Source organism: Camellia sinensis, chromosome 1, assembly GCF_055761805.1.
Source record: "Camellia sinensis isolate YWXY chromosome 1, ASM5576180v1, whole genome shotgun sequence".
NCBI lineage: Eukaryota > Viridiplantae > Streptophyta > Magnoliopsida > Ericales > Theaceae > Camellia > Camellia sinensis.
The window spans coordinates 152,988,040-153,007,401 of record NC_138961.1 but is presented as its reverse complement, the minus strand read 5'-3'; the positions used below and the strand labels follow the sequence as shown (position 1 = coordinate 153,007,401).

The following is a 19,362-nucleotide window of genomic DNA, read 5'->3' as shown; positions in this document are numbered from 1 at the left end:
CTAGCACGCAGCTCGTCCTGAACACTTTAGCCTATGACACAGCATTTTGTTTGCACTTTTGAACACGCCGCTTAAACACTTGAATTTCTGAACACACAACCCATAAATTGAAATTTGAACACACAGCCCCAAATACTTGATGTTGAACACACGACCCAAATACTTGATGTTGAACACACGGCTCGAACTTTGAGGTGAACACACAGCCCACTGATCTTGAAATCTGAACACACAGCCCATAAATTTGATGTTTGAACACACAGCCCAAACTTTGAGGTGAACACACAGCCCACTGATCTTGAAATCTGAACACAGCCCAAATACTCGATGTTGAACACACGGCCCAAACTTGATGTTGAACACACGATCCAAACTTTGAGGTGAACACACGGCCCACTGATCTTTGAAATCTGAACACCCAGCCCAAATACTTGATGTTGAACACACGGCCCAAACTTGATGTGAACATACAGCCCACTGATCTTGAAATCTGAACACACAGCCCAAATACTTGATGTTGAACACACGGCCCAAACTTGATGTGAACACACAGCCCAAATACTTGATGTTGAACACACGGCCCAAACTTGATGTGAATACACAGCCCACTGATCTTGAAATCCGAACACCCAGCCCAAATACTTGATGTTGAACACGCGGCCCAAAATTGATGTGAACACACAGCCCATGGATCTTGAAATCTGAACACACAGCCCAAATACTTGATGTTGAACACACGGCCCAAACTTGATGTGAACACACAGCCCACTGATCTTGAAATCTGAACACCCAGCCCAAATACTTGATGTTGAACACACGGCCCAAAATTGATGTGAACACACAGCCCAAATACTTGATGTTGAACACACGGCTCATAGCATTGTCTTTTTAGATTAAAAAATTGAAGAAAAAAATATGAATATTTGGGTTAACTTTTTGACTTTTTATGAAAAAATATGTATTAAAAAATTGTATAAATTAATGTGTAGGGGAAAATTAAGATTGGAAGTTGTGCAGTTGTAATTTTTGACTTTTGGTGAATAGTGATAACTTTTTAATTTTTTGAGTAACTTTTTGACTTTTTGACAACTTGCCAAACTTGGCCTTAAATTGTTGATATTTTAGAACTCAGTGCAAATCATATACCCAAAAAAAAAAAAAAAATTTCAAATTGATCAGGTAATTATAGCAGTATGATTCAATAATATTTATTTAAAAAAAATAAACGACAAATATGATAAACAGATTTGTTTACCATTCATTTATTTTAAAACAAATGCAATTAAATTATTTGGCTACGATTACAAATCAATTTAATTTTATTTATGAATGATTTACCTACTTGAGCCTAGCCAGTGGAGGGTGATGGCCCAGACTAAATCAGAGAGAATCTGCATTCATAAGAATTAGTTTATACATGACGTTATTCAATACCTTTATAATTTTTTCATCCAATTCAATACCTAAAAAGAATTAAAAGAAAATTATGTATTGGATCTATTATTATAGGTAAGTGAAATAAGAAACAAATAAATCAAACATATATTGGCTATAATATTAGTTATCAAAGTCAATTTGGGAATAGACTCAATTCATGAGATGTGTAAGCTTCCTCAAGTATAACATCAATTTAATCATTGCATATTTAGTCCATCTTTTCTTTTCTCCAAACTAGAATCACTGTCAAGCAATCTTGGCAAGTGCTCTCACTTATTGTTTCTGCACATTGTGACACCGCATACACGGTTGCGCTACCACCTACCACTTCACTCTTTGTTGCTGCAAAAAATCCATTTATCTTTGGTGTTGCGATTTTAAGATCGGTTAATAGTCCTTGCACAGCTGTGTCAAAAGCCGTAGCCTACGATACAGTCCTATTGCCACATACACCGACATTGTCAAGCTATCTAGCGACCTGTAAACTCGGTGAAAGATGCAGTGGCATCGGATGTTGATGGACCGGTGGCAGCGGTTGTCTCCCCACGAATCTTCTTATCATTGTCAATTAAGGTAGGCCTTGTTGGCCTTGTCAGCTCAATTGAGCGCTCACTTACAAGCAAAACAACTACTTCAGACATTGTTGGCCTTACAGAAACTGGCGATTGAGTGCACATCAAAGCAATCTCTATCACTTTCTTCACCTCTTCCTCTCTGTATTCATTCATGCTCTCATCCACCAACTTCAAATGCATGTCATCCTCATACAGCTTCCATGCCTATTAAAAACCATCATTCAAAAGCACAAAGTAGGAAAATCTTGTTAGGAATCTGTAACACTTAACTAGGATCGGTGAGATATGAAAAACAAAGAAGAACAAAAGCCCAAGTCATATGCACATACAAGAACACGATATTTTCATGGTTCACCCCAAACTAGGGTTACATTCATGGTTGTCGTGGTTCTATTATGATAAAAAAATGCTACAACAGAAACATAGAGAAATTAGGATAATAGGTAACAAAGAAATACCAAAAATACTCTTATTCCAAATTTAGATAGGGAGTAAGCCCCCTATACCCTCATCTTCTAGCAAGGGCTTAGTGTGTAGTATTTATCAAGATCCACACTATCCCAATAGATCTTATCAAATAGGACTAGAAGATGAAACTCCCCAAGTCAAGTTGTACAGAATGCAATGCTGGCAACCACTGCATTCATCCAAATAAAGTGCAGATATGGTCAAGATGAATGCCAACACAACTATTCTGTTCATTTTTCTAGACAAATTTCTACATTTTTTTTGGTTTATTATTAAGTTTAGAATAATGCTATACAAATAGAATTCATATGGTTCATTGAAAATCAACATGTCCATCAATATGGTTCATGATTTCAAGAATGTCATTGCCACATGCTGTTCTTAAATTCTATATAAAGAGTCTATATGAAAATGACCATCATTATGAAAAAGTCATGTGAAGGTACCTGTTCAAGGAGAAATTCAGTAGATTCGGCCATCATTTCATTACACTTTCGGCCACTTATGATTTCAAGGACAACAACACCGAAGCTGTAAGTATCAACCTTCTCAGACAACTGTCCATGGATGGCATATTCTGGTGCTGTATAACCCCTGTTGCATGAGAAACTAGTTAGTTATCATTCAATGGTTTCAAATATTTTACTAGAAGTACTAGATTTGTTACATGAAAACATATCACTGGTTTAATTTCAATTAGGCATCAAAATAGCCTCTAATACAATCCATTATATCACTCACAAAAATTATGGATGTATATCACTCAGAAAATAGCCTCAACATTGTTCTTTTAGGTATCTTTTCAAAGATATGAAATTATCAGATATGCAGACCACTAAAAGATTTGAAAGTCAACATTGAACATAGGGATTAATTAGCTGGGAAATGGTTGGTTTCATGCTTACAAGGTCCCGGCAAATCTGGTACTAAGATGACTTTGATCCTCAGGTAGAAGCCTTGCCAATCCAAAATCAGCTATTTTGGGTTGGAAATCATCATCTAGTAGAATATTGTTGGATTTTATATCTCGATGTATGATACAAACATGGAATTGCTCATGAAGATAGGCAAGACCCCGGGCTGTCCCAAATATTATCTCAAACCGTTGTTTCCAGTTCAAGGCACCTCTTCTTTCACCTGTTAATAATATGAAACTTTCCCACATGAAGTAGAAACTAATATATAAGAAAAAGAAATTCAATGTCTCCTCAATTTTTTTTTTTACCATATAAGAACCTATCAAGACTTCCATTTGCCATGTACTCATAGACAAGTAGTAGTTCTGGTCCTTTGTTGCTACACCCTAGAAGTCGGATGAGATTTCGGTGATGCACATTACTAATAAGCTTCACTTCACTTTCGAAATCAGCCTTCGCTCTACTCGAACTTAGAGCTAGTTTCTTCACTGCAATTATATTTCCATTTTTCAGAGCACCCTGTTCAATGACTTAATAATGAGGTTGAGAATATAAATATGCAACATTCAATTTGTGAATCAAAAAATTGGGAAGAAAGAAGAAGTGAAAATGATGGATTTGGTTTTGGGATGCATAATATATCAAATTAATTGTACCTTGTATACATCACTAAAACCTCCTTCCCCTAGTTTATTTTCTTCACTAAAGTTTTTTGTTGCAGATTTCAAATCTTTGTAACTGTAAATCACTGGTCCTTGCAGCTCGGATGCCCCTAATATGTTACCTGTTACAGAAGTATAAAATCACATGTCATATCATATCAGCAAAGTTCAAAAGCAAGAAGAAATAAAATTAAAACTTTGGGTTCTAGGGTTTGTAATTATTGGAAGTTAACGACAGAAGATTGAAAAGAAAGTGGTAATCATGGTTTAAAATTAGAAGTCAGTGTCATACAATTACATTGGCATGGGATTAATTCAAGTTTCGCGTTGATTTTGATGAAAAAAGCAATATGCCATAAATTTGGCAAATTGTGTAATTTCAAGTATATCCTGGCCAAAGGAAAATGACATTGACAAATCATGCCTGTAAATATCATAGAAAAAGATAATCAAAGAAATACGAAACATCAAAATTAATGCAAGTCCCAAATTTATTCTGAAAGAGGTCTCCACCACACTTTATAATTTTGAACCACGATTTTTTCTTTTCTTTTTTGGGTACACTTTTCTATTTGTAAATATTGATTTACCTCTTGGAACTAACTTCGACTTTCTTGATAGTTGATACCATAAGACGATTGCAACTATAAACAAAAGACCTCCTCCACCTCCAACCACTCCTCCAATAATGGCATTCTTCTTGCTAGATCCTCCTGTACAGCACAAAAATGACTAATTTATGTGTTTCTCTCATTTATTTTGTAGAGAGAAGAGGTCTTACCTCCTACAAGAAAGGGGTTGATATTTGTTGTCTGGTTATCAGCAAAGAAGGCAGTGTCCGAGTATCTAAGAAAACAACCGGCATCAACAGCCCTACCATCTGCATTAGGAGGACAACTTTGTATGTTGGCATATGCCACTGTCAAGCAATCTTGGCAAGTGCTCTCACTTATTGTTTCTGCACATTGTGACACGGCATACACGGTTGCGCTACCACCTACCACTTCACTCTTTGTTGCTGCAAAAAATCCATTTATCTTTGGTGTTGCGATTTTAAGATCGGTTAATAGTCCTTGCACAGCTGTGTCAAAAGCCGTAGCCTGTGATACAGTCCTACTGCCACATACGCCAACATTGCCAGGGAGAGTGCCTTGGTCATAGAAGCTGCTGCTTTCATACCTTTAAAAAAAAAAATAAAAAAAAAAAATTTGCTGTTAGTCTACGGTTAACAAGTTTACAAAAAAAAAACTATTCGCAAACAAGTTTACTACGGACACAAAAATATATAGAGTTGACCTAATGAATATGTGATAATTACATCAGTCTCCCTTATATTTTACATTCGCATAACTTCTTGCTGTTAGTCTACAGTTAATATATAAGATAGAATATGATTAGAATATGATGATGCTATCAAAATTTTAATTAAAATGCCAAAATTACAATTCTTATTACCCCCTCCGTCCCAAAATATTAGTCTCTTATTCCATTTTTCATTGTCCCAAAATATTAGTCCCTCTTTATAAATCAAGTACAAAAATAATGTAAATTTCCTATTTTGCTATTCTTTTAAATTAATAAACAATTTAAAAAGTACAATTATGACATTAATATTCCTAAAAAATGTGCTATCAAAAGGGTAATTTTGAAAAATCAACTTTTTTCAAATGCAATAAGTGTACTATCAAAAAAAGTTAAATTTTCCAAAAAAGACTAATATTTTGGGACGGAGGCAGTATTCACTCTTCCTTGTTCATTCTAGACTATTAGGAATTCCATTCTTGAGCTTGAAATTGCTAAATTCCATTCCATATTATGGAGCCTCCCATGCCTAAGGACAAGTTAGTCTTTTTCTTATTAAGGATTAAGGTTATATATGTGTGATGTATCACATGCAACTTGGTTTTTGTTTATTTTATTTTTTAAATTAACTAGTCTAGAAAATTAAAGTAATTAGTCAAAAAAATTCACATGGGCTGTTTGTAGGTTATTGAAAAACCACAACTAAGTAAACAAAGAGGAGTATTACTCTAATTCAAAAGTTAGACTCGCTTTTCAAACCTAATAATGTGGTGGTATATTACAATATCTATGACAATTTTTTCATTCATGCCTTTTATACTTGCTAATCATCTTTTTTACGCATTACTGGATCTAGTCAAAAAAATAAACTTATTAATTATTTTTCTTAAAAAGGCAAATCAAACTAAATTAAAATTTTGTTTTTATTGGTGAACAAATCAAACTAATGAAACAAAAAAGGGCCTCAAGCTTGTGTATAGCTGTAAACATTTATAAACTTTCATATTATAAATTTGGTGACAGTTGACCAAAACTTATCTCTTAGAAAATGGTACATAATTGCCAGAATCATCAGATCTGTCCATATTTATTAGGATAAATTGATAATGCAATTGGACATATCCAATGAAATAATGAAATTTCTATCCTAGATTCCAGTTTCAAATCATATCAATTATAGCCATTTCTATCAATTATAGGCAGGGGATATCAATTACAGACATCAATACCTATCCCTTCTTCTTCTTCCTTTTTTTTTTCTTTTTTTTTTTTTAATGTGGTTTTGGAGTGACTGACTTTCTCTACCTTTAGATATTTTTCAAAAGAGAAACAGATTGATGCATTATCAATAATGTTAAAAATACAAAGACTAAACACAAAATATGATATAAATGTTTTACAAAAGATATGTCTCCCTTCATATGAGCTTCACTTTTTGTCAAACATCTATGTCATATTTTGTGTTTAATAATATCTGTAAATATTTAACGAATTTTTTAAAAATACATCTATCTAATGATGATGACGACCTAAATAATAATTTAAGAAGTATAACTCATCATATATGTATGTTAATATGTAACGAATTATTACTTTTTGTCAATTATTTAGGGTAGGGTAGGAAGGATATATTATTGAAATTTTATCAAATTATTTTTTTAGCAAGTTGTTTCGAATTCTTTCACATAAACATTGATGGACAGCAACTTTAAGGCGTGGGTTCTACCTCACCATTTAATTAAAAATAAATAAGAAAATAGTACCGGCTCACAATCAGTACAACTCACTTTAAATTTGGTGATTTTTATTTATTTATTATATAAAGAGTATTGGTTTAAAATTACAAAATAAATTTATAGACTTACGATCAGTACAACCCACTTTAAATTTGATGGTTTTTATTTATTTATTATAAAAAGAGTACTGGTTTAAAACTAGAAAATAAATTTATAGACTCACAATCAGTACAACTCACTTTAAATTTGATGGTTTTTATTTATTTATTATAAAAAGAGTAGTGGTTTAAAATTACAAAATAAATTTATAAAATTTAAAAATAGAATGATGTAGTTGTACAAAAATATTACATACTCGTCAATTTTTAGATACATAAAATGAAAAGCAACTCCCTTTCTAAAATATAGAATTTTATGTCGGAATTATCTCAAAACAAACCTAACTTGTACATTTTTTTTTTAATCTTATCATGTTATGTTATTTTCAATCTGTATCCAATGTATGTAAAAAAATTTCATATTCAATTAAAAATATAAATTGTGTGAAAAAATTAATATTTTCCCCACAAATTAAATTGGGAAAATTAGTCTAGGGTCCCTCTCCCACTTTTTGTAATGGAAGAGATCCATAAAATTATTTTTTAATGTCTAAGGTCCCTTAACATATCACAGAGAAATTTAACCTTACCAAACCCTTCCCGATCACAGACACACCCCAGAAGTCAAAAAAATCCTCAATGAATAATCAATGCCGGCAACCAACTACACCTTAAGAGATGTACTCACCATCGGTAAACATGAAGAGCCACGCTTCATCTTCATCCACCTAAACACAACCAGCCATGATCAGTGAACCCCCAGAACAGGGGAAAAAAAACCTTCAAGCTTAGCCACACCTATGTCTCTCTCTCTGCCATGTATCTGCTTCGCAATTTAGAGCTTCAAGAAAAGACAATTTGTCCAGGATGCACTATCTATTAGTGGAGACCACAGATCCATATCCATAGCTAGCAGATACGAGGGTGAGAGTCTAAGGACCAAAAGTTGCATATCCAAGTACAGATCCTATAGAAGCTAAGATATAAGCATAGCCAAGACCAGTAAAGCCAGTAGCTTTAGATCGAGAGCCGGAATAGTACCCTACAGGACAATACCCTACGAGACAAAATGCTATAGGACTTCCTTAGTTACATATCAAGTTCCGGCTCCAAGAGGTGAAGATCCAAACTAGAGATGGATCAACCCAATTTTCTCTGAAGTAGAACACTAAAAAATCAGAGAATTTCTCTGGACCAAACCAGAGAATTTCTCTAGATCAACCCAATTTTCTCTGCAGAATACTAGTTCAACCCAGAGAATTTCTCTGGACCAAATCAGAGAATTTCTCAGGACTAACCTAATTTTCTCTGCAGAGCACTAGTTCAACCCAGAGAATTTCTTTAGACCAACCTAATTTTCTTTGAAGCAGAGCACTAGTTTAATCTAGAGAAAATTTAGTCCAAATCAGAGAATTTCTCTGGACCAACCCAATTTTCTCTGAAACAGAGCACTAGTCCTTATCGTTGTCCAGAGAAATTTGAAATTTTCTCTGTGATGTATCCAGAGAAATTTGGAATTTTCTCTGTGATTGGTCCAGAGAAATTCTCTGGATTGAATTTTCTCTGGATCGAATTTTCTCTGGATCGATGTTGAAGGACCTTAGACATTATAAAAATATTGAGTGTCCTTTATGCTATAAAATCATAATACCAAGGACCTTAAAAAAAAAACCCCAATTAAATTTCATCATGGTAATATCTATCAGATTAAATTATTCATAAAAATATGAAAATTTTATGATAACACTAGAGGGGGTTAATTGAATGAAAATTTGATTGAGAGAGTTAACTAAGAAAAGATGGAATTTGACACAAACTCTGCAAACTATGTAAAGATGAGAAATTTATAAGGTGGGAGAAATGCATATGCAAGCCTAACCTGAGGAAGCAGCCATCATAAATGACACGAGCACCGTTGGCGGCGGAGCAGTTGCGAATCTGAGAGACAGCAGCATCGAAACAGGACACGCAGTCGGCCACAGAGAGGTAGTCCCTGCACTGAACCATGGCATAGACAGGGTCCGATGTCCTTGCCTGCTGTGCTGTCGCAAACTTTTTGTTTTGGCTCGATACCTGATTCCTCAGGTCTGAGAATGTCGCGTTCAGGTTGCTGAAAAAATCTGAGAGATTTGTCGCGTTGTACTGACTGCAACCTTTGTTCAGAAGATTGATTTCTGGATCTGACATGGCCGACTCTAAAATCAATGCAACTGCTATTATCACCACCGCCATCAACCACCCCCTCCGACACGGTAGCATAAATGGTGTCTTCATTGTTGTCGTCTCTAACACGCACTAACTAGTTAGGAACTCAAAAAGAGCATAAATATTCGAAAGCTAACGTGAGACTGTGAATTGACGCAGGACATGATGAAATTCATAACCACCCACATATGGTATTTATTACACAAGTTGTTGACCACACCTAATTAAACCCTTTTTTTTTTTGAAGGGAAAATTTCAATTCAATGCTTATTTTCAAAGGAAAATGTTTGGTAACTCAAAATTTTATGGCTCAAATGGCTCAAATCTGTTAAAACGATGCCGTTTTATACTCAAAATCTGTCAAAACGACGTCGTTTTAAGTGATTTGAGCCATTTGAGCCACAAAATTTTGAACTACCTAGTATTGTTGGTTTTCAAAATAAATTTTAAATTTTATTAATTTTAATAATTGAAGGGTAAACTTTTCCATGATTTTTTTTTTTTTTTACTGATTTGCAATTTTATTTATTTATTTTACTTTTTAAAGAGAAGACTTGTAATTCTCAAAAAATAGAATAGAATATAATATAATAGAATGATATTATAGGGGATGAAAAAGACAGACAAATACTATTTATAGAGAATATATACAAGATCTCAACGTAAAGATGGGTTCTATATGTGTGGATTCCACCTATGAGAATTATTGTACATTTTATATGTGATTTTTTATTTATTTATATAACATTAAAAGATATGATGAGTCATTAATCTGTGGGAATGTGAGACTTGGAAGGAAGACCCATTTTCTTTCCTTTTCTTTACAATAGGGAGAGGCAAATGATGAGTCATGACCTACAACTGCTCTGGCGTTTCTTTTTTGTCTTCGTCTCTAATTAATTCCTCAAGCATTGAATATACATACATATCCTCAGCCATCATTCTATGTGCGAGTTTGAAATTCATTAAATTTTATTAATAATAATTCAACATCATTACAGGAAAACACATTTTTTGCGACCATGTTTGGCTACCAAAACAAATTTAGTCGCCAAAAATGTGGAAATTGGCTACCAAAATTAATTTTAGTCGGCAAAGGTCAACTTTTTAGCTACTAATTGTTTTTCGTAGGGGAATGTTAATTATTGGTGACTAAAAAAAATTTAGTAGCTAAAAATATTACAATTGGCGACTAAAAGAAATTTAGTCGGCAAAAATGCTAGAAATTGGCAACAAAAAATACTTTTAGTCACCGTAGGTATAGATTTGGCTACTAAAACCTTTAGTCAGCAAATGTAAAATAAAAAATTAATTTTTGTCTTTTTAGTCGCCAAAAGTTGATTTTCAGCGACAAAATCTACTTTTAGTCGCCATAGGTATACATTTGGCTACTGAAGCCTTTAGTCGGCAAATGTAAAATAAAAAAATAATTTTTGTCTTTGGCGACTAAATATTTAGTCGCCAAAAGTTGATTTGCAGCGACAACATCTACTTTTAGTCGCCGTAGGTATACATTTGGCTACTAAAGCCCTTAGTCGGCAAATGTAAAATAAAAAATTAATTTTTATTAATTTTTCTCCTTTTCCTTATATTTGCCCTAGCCCTTTACAGATGTTCTCTCTCTCTCGCGCGATCTGAATCTCTCAATCCCTTCTCTTTCATGTTCTTCTCAATTCCAATCTAGTGATTCCGGCGGACTTTGCAAATGGAGTCTCACGGCGCCGGTGAATAGATTCAGTGTGTGCGTGTGTGTGTGTGACAAAGAGAGAGAGCAAGAGAGTGCGTAAAAAGTGAAGCCTTTTTGGTTCAAAGAATCTCCCTCTCTGTTTCTCTCTCTGAAATCGTAATCTGAGCATCAAATGTAGGAGAAGAAGAAGAAGAGAATCAGACCCATAATTACACCTCCTCCTCACGCGGTAAATCCATCATCACTCATATATTCATAAATGTCTGTCTCTGTACCTATGTATTTATTTATATATATGCGCGTTTTTTTCTGATTTTGTTTATAATGGAATCATTTGATCTTATTCAAGCTTAATTTGATTTTAAGGTTGGGTTTCTTTGTGTCTTGATTTGGGAGATGAACAAAGAACGCCCTCCTGAGCCTCTTGATTTCTTCATTTGGACTGTCGAGGTGCTCTTTTTTAATTTCTCTCCTTATATATTATATTTTATGCCGATCTATGATTCTGATTCATTCTTTTGCTTTATCTTGGTGAGGTGTAATTGGGTTTTTCTTCTTTTTTTGGATGTCCACTGTTTGGTTGCTGAGAAAATGAAGGAAAAGGAAGGAAGTTTATGTCTTTTCTATCACTTGGACCTGAATACATGTCATTCCCTATATAAATATTTGGATTTTAATTTGGGTTTGGGAAATCACTCAACAATAAGATTGGACTATATTGGCTGCAGAGGAGGTAAGGATGAGCTGCAAATGAGGACGGACGACTGGAAAAATTGGATGGGTGGAGTTAGTATGGTGCAGTAGGGGGTGAAAGGAGGTTGTGGGGTTGGGTGAGTTGAAGGGGAAGGGACAAATGCAAGGGAGGAGCTGGACGGAAGTATAGAAAGAAAAATGGATGAAACTGGTGAGTTTCTTTTTTCTTCAGACAAAATAAGGGAAAATTTGTCTTTTTACTACTGTCTCACCTAATCCAATTACCGTGTGTACATGTGCTGTGAATTCTACCAATTTCCATCCATTTTTTACTTCAGTCCAAACTTAATGGGCATCATTTGTTCACTTTCGAACCACAAGGGCATATGTGTTTTGGGCGCAAAGTGTAATAACCCCTAGGAACTAATTTCAAAGCATCAGTGTGATAAATATAAACATACATCAGTAGCTGAGAATTCCTTTTTATATATTAACAAATGAATTCATTGTTAAAGTCAATTTTAACTCAGTAAAGATAATAGCACTAATTATCAAAATCCTAAAAGTAAGTGCTTGTTTTTACTGCTAATTTTACTATTGGAGAAAATTTTGAGGTAATACCTTTAGAGTTGCCACCATCACCCAAAAATCAGACATATTAGAATCAATATCAGCATAACTATCATTGATTATCCGTTGTAGATTTGAGCCTGTGATTGAAAACATGAGAAAATTAATAATCTAATTATGTGTTACAGGTATAATTCACAGTCAATTACAATTTACAGTAGAATGGAAGCTCCATATGCCATAATTACCAACTAGAAAAATTGAGAATTCTGCACCTAGACCATCAGGAGCCCATCACAGCTCATCCATATCTCCTCTGCAGCCAACCCCTATATGCTGAGATATGTATGACTACATTCACTTGCTTGTCATTTCTGTTGTGCTTTTAATTTTGTTTCAAGGCACTTAGATATATATGACTACATGACGAATCATTTGTTGAAAAATCACTTTTGTATTATGTTGTTCAACTTGATCCTTTGTTCTATCTTCCATTACTAAAACTTTAATACATCATGATCAAATATAACTTATGCAATTGTTTGAATGTTTTGATTTAATCTCTCAACAAATACATCTTACAGTTGCCTCGTGATGGTAGGTATACAATATCAGTACAAGATGCAGCTGCAGAGCTTCGCTCAAGCCAAAAGTCTTGATTTGCCGTTGTACTCTAGTAAAAGGGAAGGCAAACCTCATGCTCTTCAATTCCAGGCTACAATTACCATTGATGGGCATTCCTTTGAGAGTCCAGGGTACTTTAGGACTTTAAAAGAAGCAGAGCATGCCGCTGCAAAGGTTGCTTTGATGTCATTGTCGCTTGATGGTTTTCAAGAGGCAAGTTTATAGAGTAGTTCCAGTGCTATAAGAAATGCTACTACCCTAGTGATAGAATAGTTCGTTACATTAAACTCATTTAAAAAAAATTTCCTCTTCTTCTTCTTCTTCTTTTTTTTTTTTTTTTTTTTTTTGAGAAATGAGTTATAATTGATAATGTAAATAGAGTCTTAATGTTGCATTAATCTTCTTGGAAAAATTATGTCTAACAGTTATTTTGGTCACTTTTATTGCAGTTAGTTAATTGAAATAGTTCATTTATTTGCTTGCTTGGTTGATTAGCCTCACATGTTTATTTCCTACACAAGTTTGTTATATTTCTTCATATTGAATAGAGCTTGCAGGCTTAAAAATTGAGGTCTTGCTAACATATTGAACTTGGAGCATTTACATTGGATTAAGAATTTTAAATTTATTTTTTGATGCATTTGACTGATAGTGTAATAGGTATTTTTTGATGGCACAAAACATTTTCATTAATTTCTCTCCCGAGCAAGCAGTGTAGTAGTAAGAATTTGATGCTCAGGTTTATTTTTCACAACATATACTCAACTGTTAGAGTGAGTGTTTTTATTGTACTGTGCTATTTTAGCACTGCTAGAGCTTACACCAAAATACTTCATTACTGAAGAGGCTATGGTTTGTATGCAGAGACTAGCGTCTGATTTCCTTTCAAACTACATATTTTTAGCTGTTCAAAGTGTTGGTTCAATTCTTAGCTATTTTAGCATTGCCATTGCAGCTGTGTGCTACTATGTGATAGCTAAAAATATTCTTGTCTTCCGTCAATTATGTTCATAGGAACTAATTTAGTGACAATTGGTTGGTTACAAGTTAAAACTGGAGATGTGAAAGGCAATGATTTTATTTATCTTTTGCTGTCTCAGATATACAATGAACAAATCGGAGAATTAATTGATCCAACCCAATGAAACCTAGAGGTGGGTATTACTCTATCTCTCTCTCTCTCTTCAATACCTTTTTGGATTACTTTTATGTGTGCTTAATGGTGGTTAAACTGCTGCAGATAAGGGATGATACCAAACATGGATTTTAGGTTGAGAATTTGACTGAGGAATATGTGACCTGTTATGAGAACATAACCCAAATATTAATTAAGGTAGCAAATAACAAGGCATTCAAGTTTTGTTCTTTTTTCCATGAGCATGTTTCTTGTTGTTTATTGAATTAGTGCTACAGATTGCTACTTGTTGATACATCATGGATAAAAAAATAGTGTGATAAAAAATCCACCAAAGATAGTGTGATAATATCATTAGTTGCATCATGTTGTAATGAAAAAATAGTGTGATAATATCATTAGTTGCATCTAGATTAGGTGCATTTAAACATATAAGAAAAAATTGATTAAAATATGAAAAAAAATTCCACCAAAGATTAAAAAATACGAAAAACAAAATTTCGTAAACAAATTTCAAATTTTAGTTTTTGGTGGTGGTGGTGGTGGTGGTTCACAGTTCGTAAATTTTTAACTTGTGGGGAGCATTAGAGTCCAAGAATGAAAATTTATGAGTTGCTGTTAATGATCAATTTGTGGTGTTTCTTATCCCTTTGGTATTCTTTACAGGCATAAAGTTGAGCTTGTTACAGCGGCTAGCTAGCCCCTTCCTGATGATGATGACGATGCATTTGACTAATGCTCATGGCTTTGGCTTTCTGTTATCATTTTTCGTGCTCCTTTAGTTAATATGAGTTCTAAAAAAAAAAATTTCAACGCTATCGAAGGATTTGTGTATGAGAGGTGAATGTATCGCGGAGAAGAGAGCATTTTAGTTATTCTTTAGCCATTGTTTCAAGTCTGGTTGTGGTTGTGCTTTGTGGTAGAATTCTTTAGGTTGCCATATGGATGTTTTGAGTCACTTCAAGTGTTTGCTTCAAGATTTTAAATTATGTATGGATTTAAATTATTGACGTTGGATTAGACTTGGACTGTATGAAATTTGTAATATATATAGAATTGGACGTTGAAGATTACTTTTTTGGATGCTTGGAACTGAAATGTGTGCACGTTGTTGAATGCTTTAATGGTTGATAATATATTTTAGTGTTGATGGATTATATTGTTTTATACAGGGTACAGGTTGTAATATAAATGAATACAGGTTGTTTACAAAAAAAAAAAATTAAAAAAAAAAACAAAAAAAAAATTATTTGGCCACCAAATGTTTTGGTAGCCAAATAGGTAATCAAAAGTTTTGGCTACTAATAATTTAGTAGCAAAAACATAACCCAAAACGTTTTTGTCACCAAATAATTAGTAGCTAAAAGATTTGAGAATGAGAGAAAGAAACTATTGGCGACTAATACTTTAGTGGCCAAAACATACCTTTTGCCGACTAAACTAAGATTAGTAGCCAAATGTGTACTTTCGGCAACCAATTATTTAGTAACTAAAAGTGACACCTTCCCCGACCACAACAAGTTAGTAGCCAAAAAGCCTCATTCGGCGACTAATACTTTAATGGCGGAAACATACCTTTTGCCAACTAAACTAAGATTAGTAGCCAAATGTGTACACTTTCAGCGATCAAACAAATTTTAGTCGCCAATATTATCGCCGACAGGGTAAAGGCGACGAGCTTAGCGACGAAAAATTTTGGTCGCTAAATCGTTTCAGCGACTAAATAAGTGACTTTTGGCGACCAATATTTTTGTAGCCAAAAGTGACATTTCTTGTAGTGCATGTTCATAATGGCCTCGTTTAGAAAGTTGACTATTTTAATAGGTTTTATTTTTTTACTATTTTAGTAAGTTAAAATATTTATATTTATAAAGATTGTTAGATTTTTTTTTTTTATAATTGGATGTAATGTTTGTGAGAAAAAAAGCGAAATGATTATGGGTTTGATGTATTATTTTGTCTTATTAACTATTTTAACCTATTTTATCTTTTTTTGAATTTTAAGAAATAAATAAATAAAATCCTTTGCCATTGTGGTCTTATATCAACAAAAATAGTAATTACCGATGCATAGTTGGAGCTGATCTGGCCCATTTTAATTCGTTGAATGGTTAAACAAATTTCTCCCATCAATTGTCTAAAAAATAATGCTATGTGTCAATCGGTATATCAATTAGTATATTTATAGATGTGATATAATTTTAAATATTTTGAGTATTTATAATTTGTATAATGGGTGGGATCAGTAATAATGTCATAATATATATATATATATATATATTGGTACACTAATTAGTATACAAATTGGTATATGTAGCACTACCATTGCAAAAATTATCTAGTAAGATAGGAAGATCACATGTTTATGTGCCTGGCCAATGAATGGTTATAGTTTATCTATTATCTCCTCATTATTAGGACTATGTATATATTTAGCTACTAACTATACAACTAACATAGAATTCCTAAAAGATCGGATAATTACTCAATCAATTGGTTCAAAGCAACAGAGGCGGACAAAGTCTCTTTGAGGCCTTTAGCAAAAAAATATACATGGCTAATTCTATTTACACACTACTATTTCTCTCAATACACACCATTTCTCCAATTTTTTTATATTACATTTATATCCCTCAAACAAATGACCTATATACTCATCTTTCCCTTTCAACTCAACACCGGCGTTTGCCATCTCATCCCAACCCCACCACCTTTAGTGGTTACCCTCCCCTGCCACTTCATATCTCCAATAACCCCATTAACCAACCATCCTAGTCTTTTCTCACCACTTCTACCTCTACCTTCACCTTTGACGCCACATCTCCCACCGCAACAACCCTTTAATCACTCCCTTCAACAACCCCATCCCTTTTTCAGTCATTGGTCTCTATCTCTCTCTACCATTTTCCTGTAGAGAGAGAGAGAGAGAGAAAGAGAGAGAGAGATATCTGGGTTTTCTAGATCTAGGGTTTGAAAAGCAAATGAACAAGAGAGATTTAGGAGGTTGCGATAGTGCAACGATGGTGATGGAGGTGTAGTGCTGATGCTACAATGGGGAAGAGAGATCTAGGTTTTCCAAATTTGGGCTTCGATGATAGCGGCGAGGGGTTATGTAGATGGCAGAATAAGGTAGATGTAGGAAGAGGCTAAATGAGAGACGACAGTTATAGAGGGCGATTGATGGCAAGAGGTTGGTTGTCAGAGTTGGAGATGGTAGACAAGGGTGGCCAAAGTTGTTAATGGTTGGGTTAGGGTTAGGGTTAGGGTATTGGTATTTTGGGCATTAAGTGGTGTAAATTGAGAGGAGGGGGAGGGGAGGGGGGGGGGGGGGAATCAAAATGTGTGTGGTGTAAATTAAGTAAATGGTGTGTACTAAGAGGATTAGTGATATGTAAATAGAATTTTCCAATATATATATATATATATATTAGACCATTGAATTAACTAGATCCTGTTGTTATGTTTAGTTTCATTTTCAGAAACTTGTTTTAGATTTTTTTTTAAATTTAAAATTAATTTGGTGAAAGAAATAAAAAAAAATTAAAAACACTTTTCATTTTTATATAATTTTATCTTTTGAAAGGTTAAAAATATTTTTTAAAATATTTTTTTGTTATTTATTTATTTATCAAATTAGTTTCTAAATTTTCAATATTTATTATCTTTTTTTTTTCTTTTTTTTTTCCTTCCCTAAAATACAAACCAAACATGGCCTATATCTTTAACTTATAGTTTTATAAATATTCTTATAATCTAAAAAATCCTATTTCTCATTAAAATTTTCCAAATGAAGTATATCCACATTTAGAAACGCAAAATGTGTATGTGAATATGATATTTCAAATTAGAAAATCATAGATAGTTGTCATATCAGAATGATACTTTTGACAGAACTTTAATAAGACCATTTTAAGAATGATGTCCCATTAGTTGTCATATTAGATCCCATTGTCACATTTTAATAATGATATATTTGACAAAAATTAAGTAAGACAATAGTGCACACGTTAGAATGATATGGATAATCTCACATTAAAATCTTTCAAATAAAACATACCCACATTTGGAAACCAAATGCAGTATTACCCAAGAATCTCCAAGAAATATAGTGAAATGATCTCAATATATACATTTCCAAATTCAATGGGACATAATTGTCTACAAGAAAATTCATGGGATTTTCCGGTATACATGCACTTTTCTATCATAGAATTTTTGCGTAAATTTCCCAAAAAAAACTAAGTGACGCCCTTTAAAAAAAATTAAATTATAATTTTTTATTTAATTTTTTTTCACTATTTAAGATGCAATATTATTAATAAAAAAAAATTATTCAATTTTTGCAAACATATCTTTTAAATGCAGAAGTGCAATTTATATTTTTAGATTTGACTATTGCTATGGTACTACACATACAAAATCAACCACAAAATTAATCAAATCATGTGTTGTAAGAGTTTTTGTAATTGGTTTTTGATCGTATTGTTTCTTTTGTTTCTTTTAATCAAATCATATTGGTTTTTGAGTATTTAGATGCGAATCCAACTTGAATTGTACCTATGCAGAGGAGTTTGTGATCTTAATCCTTTCATGTTTGTCAGTTCGCTGACTAAGTACAGGGATTGAGCTACCCGGTCACCTCGCGAGGGTGTATGGGGCAGTGCCCCATGGTGGGTCCGGGGCAGCGCCACAATAGGGTTGAGGGTTAGCTCCCTGCAAAAAGAAAAAATGTAGTTGAAATTGTTTGATTGCTCGAGCGATCATATGTGCGCTCAAACGAAGAAACAGATCATCTAGTATTTTTGCAAAGCGCTTGAACTTTTGAGAATAAAGTTTTACCGCTCGAGCGGTTAGCCTATATATTTTGCACCTCCTTTAGTCACACCGCTAGAGCGGTGAAATATGTGCTCGAGCAGTTTGTGCGATCCTGTTTTTTATAAAGTGCGTTGTTCACTGTTTCTAAGGTTTAAGCCGTCTAGATTTTCAGAGAGGAATAAGATACAAAGTGTTTTATGAGTATTTTCTTGATAATTTAAGAGTGATCAATGGATTCGTGAATTTCATATCAATATCATCAATGGTTTGTTTGTTTTTATTTATTCAGAAAAGAGAGAGTTGTTCTTTGGTGGATTCCGGAGAACTTAAGCATGAAGTTTTGGTGGATTCCGAAGTAGCTCATTGTTGTGGATTCGACATCTATGTTGTGGATTCAACGTTGAACAAGACAATTCTAAGGTGAAGACAGTGTTGAAA

At 33.6% G+C, this 19,362-nt stretch overlaps 1 protein-coding gene and 1 long non-coding RNA gene across 2 annotated transcripts; one reads left to right on the top strand and one right to left on the bottom strand.

Moving 5' to 3' along the window:
* Positions 1–1,721: 1,721 nt before the first annotated feature.
* Positions 1,722–10,112, bottom strand: LOC114321341 (cold-responsive protein kinase 1). The gene is made up of 8 exons (XM_082887481.1): positions 9,075–10,112; positions 4,841–5,238; positions 4,650–4,772; positions 4,054–4,181; positions 3,706–3,916; positions 3,386–3,617; positions 2,927–3,074; positions 1,722–2,216 (listed from the first exon to the last, which is right to left on the bottom strand). The coding sequence occupies exons 1-8, from the start codon at positions 9,467–9,469 to the stop codon at positions 1,908–1,910; spliced, it is 1,944 nt and encodes a 647-aa protein (XP_082743607.1). The 5' UTR covers positions 9,470–10,112; the 3' UTR covers positions 1,722–1,907.
* Positions 10,113–13,841: 3,729 nt separating this feature from the next.
* LOC114282413 (uncharacterized) lies at positions 13,842–15,182 on the top strand. Its single transcript, XR_014328705.1, has 2 exons — positions 13,842–14,128; positions 14,215–15,182. It is a non-coding gene; the product is annotated as an uncharacterized LOC114282413 (long non-coding RNA).
* Positions 15,183–19,362: the final 4,180 nt, after the last annotated feature.